The 8,465-nt window shown below is 43.4% G+C and overlaps 1 protein-coding gene across 3 annotated transcripts in view; it reads right to left on the bottom strand.

The window, feature by feature from the left end:
* Positions 1-575: 575 nt before the first annotated feature.
* The window catches only part of IL15 (interleukin 15), a 56,009-nt gene continuing 48,119 nt past the window's right edge, over positions 576-8,465 (bottom strand). For all 3 annotated transcript variants that reach the window (XM_053658499.1, XM_037126075.2, XM_037126074.2), the window contains exons 4-7: positions 7,857-7,941; positions 6,552-6,596; positions 4,001-4,138; positions 576-990 (exon numbers count right to left, since the gene is read on the bottom strand). In XM_053658499.1, the coding sequence (XP_053514474.1) occupies positions 874-990; positions 4,001-4,138; positions 6,552-6,596; positions 7,857-7,941 (385 nt within the window). In that variant the 3' untranslated portion in view covers positions 576-873. The remainder of the gene's footprint in view (positions 991-4,000; positions 4,139-6,551; positions 6,597-7,856; positions 7,942-8,465) is intronic.

The raw sequence follows: 8,465 nt of genomic DNA, 5'->3' as shown, positions 1-8,465 counted from the left end.
TTTCGCTTGAGTCACAGTTCACTAAAAGTGAGCTTGCAAATTTTAGACAGTGTATTGCAAAAACATATAAGCAATTATTTCATGTCAGAAAGTGTTGGTGCTAACAAATCAGTAGATAATTATACAAATATGGCAAAAATTGAAAATGAAGTACCTGTACTTGGGAAAACATGAAATACAGACATCATTGTACTTTAGCATCCCATAGTAAGTCCACTTCTCAGTGAAGGTTTTATTGCCACCCCCACCTAAGATTTATTGATGCACATTATGTGCCAGATGTTGCAGTTTCTTTCTTTCACAGTAGTTCTTTTTACGTCAGTAACTGAATGAGGGAGGGAAGCCCTGGTTTCACACCTCGCTCCTCCTCTCTCATTGGTAGTCAGCCAACTCTTCCTCCAGGCGCCACGCCCCGTGGAGAGGTAAAGAAAGGCTGGCAGGCATTGGCCGCACTGGTTGGAACCTACCGTCTACCTGAACCAGGGGTCCCAGCCCAAGTCCTTGTTACATACTTTGACTCTTACCCTCAAACAAATGTCCCCTATTTTCTTACAAGAAGCAAAACGTCAGGGCAATTTCAAAGGATAAAACATGTACACAATTTTATTCAACATTTAATATTACGCTACAAATATGTACAATTCAGTAATAAGTTAAACATAAATGAACAAAATAAGTCTGCAGGCAGTTCATAGACACCATGTTCCTCAACGCCATTTTTTCACCTTCATTTCTAAGAGTTCATCTGACCCACAGTCCTGATGATCTTCCTGCCGGAAAAGCTTGTTTTGGCGGCACATTGGAAATGCAAAGTGCTCTGTGGCCTCTAAGCAACAGCAAGCCGTTTGTGAGCGACAGAAGCGCTGCAGAGGATCATTGCGATGGCGTGTTGATGAACATTTGCACGATGTGCGTAAAACTCCCCAGAAACTCTTTCACGTTTTTTTCCTCCAGTTCCTCACATTCTTTGCAGCCAGATTCAGTGATATTCTGCCAAATGAAAAGAAAAGGTTAAAGTGTGGAGTCTGACGTATTTCTCTCCTGGGAATGTTACACCTATGGAACCTTATAGTGAGTGAAGTCTTGAGAAAGGAAAACTTGGGCGGGTTAATATCCTAGTAGGAAGAACCAGGAGATTCGATGTGGGCTTATTATTCTTATAATGGATTAAGGACACTGGATTAAGGACACTGGAAAACATGCCGCATCTATTAGACTATGGACTTTCTGCTTAGAGCCCAAGGTTTCTGGTCATCCACGCTGGAATGAAGTCCACGCCTTCCAGCAGGGCACGCAGGCCCTCCCGGAGCTGTCCCTCACTTACGTCTTACGCTTTCCTCACTGCCGCAAACATGAGGCCCTAGGAACCCTGAGCTTGTGCCTCCACCCCCCTGCACAGGCCGTGTGCCTCTTCCTCGGTGCCTCCCTGCCTTCATGTTTCTCGGTCTGTTCAACGCTTCCTGTGTCAGCTACTATGACTCACACCCACGATGACTCAGCAGCTGTCTCCCCAGGATCTTTCCTGAACCGGTGAGCTCCTGTGATCCAGCTAAAAGTGCCATTGCTACATTCTCACCATCCCCGGGTTAGATTCACCCTCACAGCACACATTACACTGATGTTAGGGAATTTTATGCTTTCTATACCACTGTTCTCTAAATTCTTCCAGGACAGCAAGGCCATGTATTTTTGCTTCCCTAGCATTTGGCATAGGGCTTTGCACACGGTATTCACACAATCGTTACCGGCTGAATGGAACTACTTAGGTGAAGACCACAAAGTGCTGTAATCCCAACACAGTTTCGTGGATAACTAGAATATTCCAAATGTAGCATAATATTCCAAATGCAGCATAATATTCCAAATGCAGCATAATAAAACACACTTTTCCAAAGATCATCTGAACCAGGAAATATTCCAAATGCAGCATAATAAAATACACTTTTCAGGGATCATCTGAACCAGGAAAAGCTGTACCAGGAAAAATCAAAATTAGATTTTATATCCATTAAGCATTTGAAATTCAGGTCCAGCAATATTTATCAAGCACAGATGCTATGCCAGGCACTGGCCCCATTTCATATTGCACTGCCTTCTTTGATCCTGAAAACAACCATGTCAGACAGGAAAGCAGAGATGTCAAAAGGCCTGTCACGGTTGACCTGATCAAGGAGATTTCCCACAGCCAGGTCTTCTGACTGTGCAGTCCTGGCCACTCTTTCCCCTACATGTACCACACTGTGTCATGATGTTGAAGGTGACTGTGAGAATTGCATAAAAGAGTTGACCATTGATACCATTATGAATTATTAGTAAGATAGAGATAACAGATCATGAGAGTATTTTAAACATGAATATATTCATTTCATAAATATGTCAAGTACCTAGTATAGGCCAGGCTTTGTTCTGGGAGTTGGGATACAGCACTGAAAAGAAAATTTAAAAAACCTTCCCCTTTGAAGCTGACCTTGTACTAGGGAAACGCAGAAAATATTCATTATGTAAAATACATGGTATATCAGGTAGTGGGCATGCTGACGTGGACCATGGCCATGGGACTGTGTGACATCACTGAGAAGGTGACATTAGAGCAAGACTTCAAGCAGCCCAGAAATTTTAGGGGAAAATCCCAGGTGTCCAGCCACACCAGTTTAGGGGCCCTGCACTTGGAGTTGCCGCCACCGGAACACGCTTCCCAGACCTAAGGCTCGTAAGCTCACGTCTTTACCAGATGTCAGCTTAGTAGGTGAACCTTCGCTTAAGTAGAATCCCAGCGCTTTTTCCAGCCTTCTTTGGGGCCATTGGATTTAGTAAGTAGCTGACTTACACTCACTGGCTTATCGATTGGTTTATTTAGGCTTCCCCCTCTACAGAGCAGGAACCATCTGTCTTTTTTTTTTCATTTCCATTTTCCTTGAGGACCTAGATACAATAAGGCCCAAAAAGTGTTGGTTAAGTTAGCCCTGGCTGGCGTGTCTCTGTGGATGCAGCTCTGGAGTGTGAAGCATAGGGTTGCCATACATGTAGGGGCGTGGGAGAGGCAACCGCACACAGATGTTTCTCTCCTTCTCTTTCTCCCTCCCTTACCCTCCTCTGTCTAAAAATAAACAAATGAAAACCTTAAAAATGATTTGTTATATTAATTAATTATTATTATGGCTTCTTTGTTCAGAAAACTTCTTTGCTTCCACTATGATTTGGCCACCAGTGTTTTGCCATGAAAGCCATAACCATACCCGTCACACCGCAGGGCCTTTGCGTGGCTGGTTCCCCCTCCCCCGCCTATTATGGGAGTTCCCAGGATTCGCCCTCCTGGTACCCCATATTGCTCATGTTGCCTGCCATCACCTAAATTATTAATAATTAACACTCAAGTTTTCATATTTCTATTGTTACCCCTTTGCAGCATTTATCCTTTCAGCAGATGAGTGGACAGACTCAGAAGTGAAACTGTTTGGGCCTGCCGCCGGCAATCCGCCGGCCTCCCCATTCTCTGAGCTGCGGGAACTGGAGCTCTCCGCGCTCAGCTCCTTCCGCCTGGCGAACAGTCAGAGGTAACAACTACCTGGCAGAGTTCTGGCGAGGACTCGGCCGGCGGATTGCCAGCAGTTCGACCCCTGAAGACTGAACGTGTCTGGCACAGCATTAATCACTCGATAAAGGGGGACTACTATTATCCACGCCAAACCCTTCATTATGCAATGAGATGAACGTCTGTGCACTGCACCTGGTGATCAGCTTCGTGAAGTCAGCGACCTGACAGGCTGACCCCGGGCACTGTGGCACCAAGCACACAGCCTGGCGGCGTGTATCACACGTTTGTGAATGGATGAGTCGGTGAGCCGTTTAGGTCCCTGATGCTGACTCTTGGGAATGCCATTCCCCTGAAAAAAAACTCCCCTTCCCTTGGGAGGACCTGCTTGCCTCCCAGCATCATGACTTCCACCAGCCGGCCCAAAGCATCCGCTATGAATGACTCTGTGGCTATTGGAGAACTCACCCCATCGGAAGGTAAACTGTTCTTTACTAGGAAGATAAGGTTATTTATCATCTGCCTGATGCCCTCATCGTTGGTCTCCTGACAGATAACGTGGAACTCCAGGAGAAAGCACTTCATCGCTGTGACTTTGCAACTGGGCTGAAAATAGAGTTACAAAGAACGGTTTTGGAAAGTGAATTATTTCCCCAGTCTCCATTTTCACATAGATGCAATTTTGATTTTTAAAAAAAGCCACTCCAAATATTTTTAAAGAAACACAACACCCCTAAAAAGTTTTATATAGAAAGCAGCTTTGATTTTTTTTTTTTGGCTTTGAAATCGAAACCAAAACAAACTGACTACAAAGCAACAAGAAGGATGGTGATATGTGGAGAAGAAAAAAACACGAAACTGGAAAACGTGGAAATCATAGGCGACCTTTACTTACCGAGCACATCTCTGTGTGAAAGGGTAATGGCGCTGGCCAAAGACTCGGACAACACTATCACTGATAGTGGGAGGAGTTTTATAGTTGGGTTGCACTGTTAACATGTTAAACAGCGGGAGCTGCCTATCATGTTATACCTGCAGGTTCCAAAGTTTCAGAGGCAGGTGTGATTCCATGAAATTTATTAGCAAACACCAGAGCAGGGTAGTACCTGGCTGGCCAAATCAGAAGCTTACCTTTCAGGTACCACAAAAACACATTTTCCACAAGGGTTAACCTCAACAATGGCCTAAGCCGAAAGGAAGGACACATTTCAGGAACATCTGGGCATTCGCCCACCTAGGCCTTGCTCAAATTTGTGTTCTCCACACCTAGTACAGTGCGGATCCCAGTGGGCGCCGAGTGTGTGCTTACTGCCGGGGGGTGAAAGAAGGAACACGCTCATGGGCCTGTGTCTGGCAACCCAGCAGCCCCTCCTCTACCTGTGGTTTCACTCTCCCTGGTTTCAGTTACCTGCGGTCAACCACAGTGTGAAAATATTAAAGGGAAAATTCCAGAAATAACGCATAGGGCATGGCTCTCTGATCCTCCCAATGCATTGCCAGAAGGTCAACAGTAGCTCAGCACTATGTTCCCATGGCTGCGCCTTCCACCCACTTCATCCGATCACGTGGGCACATCTCACACCACCACGAGAAGGGTGAGGACAGTACAATAAGACATCATGAAAGAGAGAGGCCAGTACATTGTTGTAACTGTTCTATTTTATTGTTACTTGTTTCTGGTTTGTTGTTACTCTCTTACTGGGCCTACTTTATAAAATAACTTTCACATGTGTATTTAGGCAGGCACGGGAAAACACAGAGTATGTAGCAACGTCAGTACTATCCACGGTTTCAAGAATCCACTGGGGTTCTTGAAACGTGTCATATCGTGCAAGGATAAGGGGAGACTAATTCCTTTCCCCCCACAGCAGCTACTCAGGAGCAAAAGAGCAAATGCTACCACAAGTTGATAATAAAAGAAATACTAAATTTAAAAAATCATAAAATAAATAATAAAACAGGTCCAGAAATGTTTAGTGACTTCCAAGGTAATACAGCTAAGAAGTGGCTGAGTCAGGATTTAAATCTCAACTTCAATCTCAGCTTCTTTCTACAACCCATGAGTTGCAAGGTTATCTTCTATGCAAAAAAAAAAAAAAAAAAGCAATCTCAAGATGCTGAGTGTTGGTGGTTAACTGCTTTCTGCTTAGGAAAAATGCAAAGAAAAATAAAATGCACGCAGACGCTGAAGGAGGGAGGCAATTTCTCTGTGCACAGCACTAATCTAAGTGGTTGATGAACGTCTGTTTTTTTTAGTGTCTGGCTGTGGCTTCCTTCCAATGTTTAGAAAGTCCTTCTATTTCAGGGATGTTCTAATTGAGGGATAACACAGAGGACTCACTGTTCCAAATGTACATAACACCGAGTTTGTGTGCAAGAGGTGAAAAAGTCAGGAATTTGTTTCTTGATTTTTAGTAACCAGTTCGGAGGGAAAGAACCAGCAACATGACAGAAATCATGGCTTCTGCAATGCCAGTGCAGTGTATTAATGTAACAAGTTCAAGATTAGTTTTGAATTTAATAGGTTCTCTGGATTGTGCATATTTCTTTTCTCACAGATAGAGTGAACAGCCAGAACCCTTTACTGACAATTGTAAAGATTCATGCCACGCATGGACTATAAATGCAGGTGAGCAATTTGTAGAAAATATGGTTAAAGGTGGTAATAAACTACTGCCCTGGAAACAACTGACATTTTGGATAATTTTAAATGGAATCAGTTAACATGATTCTTGCATTAAAGTGTATCAGGATCTAATTGCATCCCCAAATTATATAACATAGTTTGCTTGACCTTGATGGAAAAGGCTTTTATAAATTTTATAAGAATAGCACCTGTGTACTTCTTTGTCCCCAAATCACATAATCCCAACAATTACTTACGAAGATTCATTAGTCATATAAGAACACACTAAAATGTACATTTTAAAACTATACATATTTCAGTACATTTATAAAAATATACTTCTTAAACTTCCAAAACTGGAAAATATAGCAATTTTGGAAAAACTATACTCACATGAGCATCACTTTCAGTATACAACGTGGCATCAAGGTGTACAGACTGCAAGAGGACAAAATTAGCAAGCATGAAACACTATGCATTATTTTAGATAGAATGAGAATAACCCACTGACAATATTAAATTAAGCTTTTAAAATTAAATTCTTTGAGATGATGTTAGATTCATGTGCAATTGTGAGAGACATTACAGAGAGTCCCTTCACAGTTGCCCCCAATCCTGCATCGCCAAGCACAGAGTACAACTGGAAAATTACATTGCTACAATCTGCCCGCCTTGTTCACATCTCACCAGTTTAATGTGCACTAAAGTGTGTGTGTGTGTGTGTGTGTGTGTGTGTGTGTGTGTGTGTAGTTCCATGAAGTTTTATCAGTGGTTCTGTATTTTGGTTATTGTATTTTTCCTTGTCTGTAATTTCCACTTGGTCCCTTTTACATACTGTATTACTCTGCTACGACTTTCTGATTTCCTCTGTTGTTTCAAGGATGTTTGCAGTTCCCAGCTTGTGCATTTTTGTAATGGCTGCATTAGAATCTTTGTCTCGTAATTCCAACACCAAATCCATGTCAGCTTCAGAGTCTGCCGATCTTCTCTTCTCATTCCGGCTGTGATTGTCCTGCTTCTCTCTATAAGGAGCGATTTCCAGTTGCATTCCAGTATTTGGGCTACCACAGTAGGAGACCCTGGGCCTACCTACGTCTTCTACTGCAGCCTGCAGCCACCCTGATTAGGTGTGGCACTCAGGTTCTGATGTGGGCTTCCAGTGACAGCTCAGTTTGCAGGATTTTTGTGGTTTTGACATGGAAGGGTTGGCTCACTTCATGCCCCTGGGACTCCCCTGGGCACTGCCATGTCACCCACGGAGGCAGAAGACCCTTCCTTAAACACAGTTGTCAGTGGCTCCTTTTCTCTGTCCCCAGCCCCCTGCAGGTTATTGCAGGCCTGTGGGGGACTGGGGTGGAGTGGGGATCTCGGGCCCACAGATCAGAGAGCCTTTCCCTGGGCCAGCCCATTCCCCTTGCAAGTGCCAAAAGGTGTCTGGTTTCTGCAGCACAAGCAGTGAATCTGTGGCGTGTGGTGACAAGCTCTTCATGCTGGGCCACTAATAAACTGAGCCGAAAGATAATTGGGATCTGAAAACTGTAAGTAAAATATTTCCTTTGAGGCTTTAGAAGGCTCACACACTTCTACAAAAGTGTTATTGTTTCAAGTGTGATTGGATTAAGACAGACACCCAAACACAGGAAAAGTCACACACCTCAGCAGTGATGCCAGGCTGTTCATGGAAACATAAGTACTTACTTGAACAAGATCTTTAATTGCCTTTAAATCACTCATTACATCATTCCAGTTCGCCTCTGTTTTAGGAAGACTTGCACTGATACAGCTGAAAGCAAAACCAAAAAGGACAGCATTTTGAATGAACATAATACTGTCTTGATGAATACAAAAGGCAAAAGAGCAAGCCAGATTTTTTTATTCTCACAAGCGAAAAGATGAGTGCAATTGTTGCCTTTGTGTGTTCAACAGCCTTGTGGATGAACAGAAACACCAGTCACATGGGGCAACCTTGACACTTGAAGCTAACTTGGGGACTGACCAGCCCAGATGAGAGAAACACCTAATTTGAAGGGATCACTTATAAAAAACTGGGTGCACTTTCTTACAATGAAATGAGAACAGTACCTGGTGTGTGGTAGTGCTCAAGAAATGCTTTTGAATGAATTACTAATTTTTCTTTCAGTAGAAGTCCCACCAGACTCTCAAATCTATTATGCAGGTAAAAATCTTAAAATAAGCAATAACCATTTTTGCAGCATGGTTTTGATTTTAAACGTTCTTGGCCGTGGATTAAACGTGCCCCTTGCGTGCTGCGCACGTCACCGCTCTGTGCGCAGCGGCTTTGCCCGT

The sequence above is a fragment of the Artibeus jamaicensis genome, unplaced genomic scaffold, assembly GCF_021234435.1.
Source record: "Artibeus jamaicensis isolate MK-2021 breed Jamaican fruit bat unplaced genomic scaffold, CSHL_Jam_final scaffold_537, whole genome shotgun sequence".
Classification (NCBI taxonomy): Eukaryota; Metazoa; Chordata; class Mammalia; order Chiroptera; family Phyllostomidae; genus Artibeus; species Artibeus jamaicensis.
The sequence above is the reverse complement of the archived record's forward strand: the minus strand, read 5'-3'. Positions and strand labels throughout refer to the sequence as shown.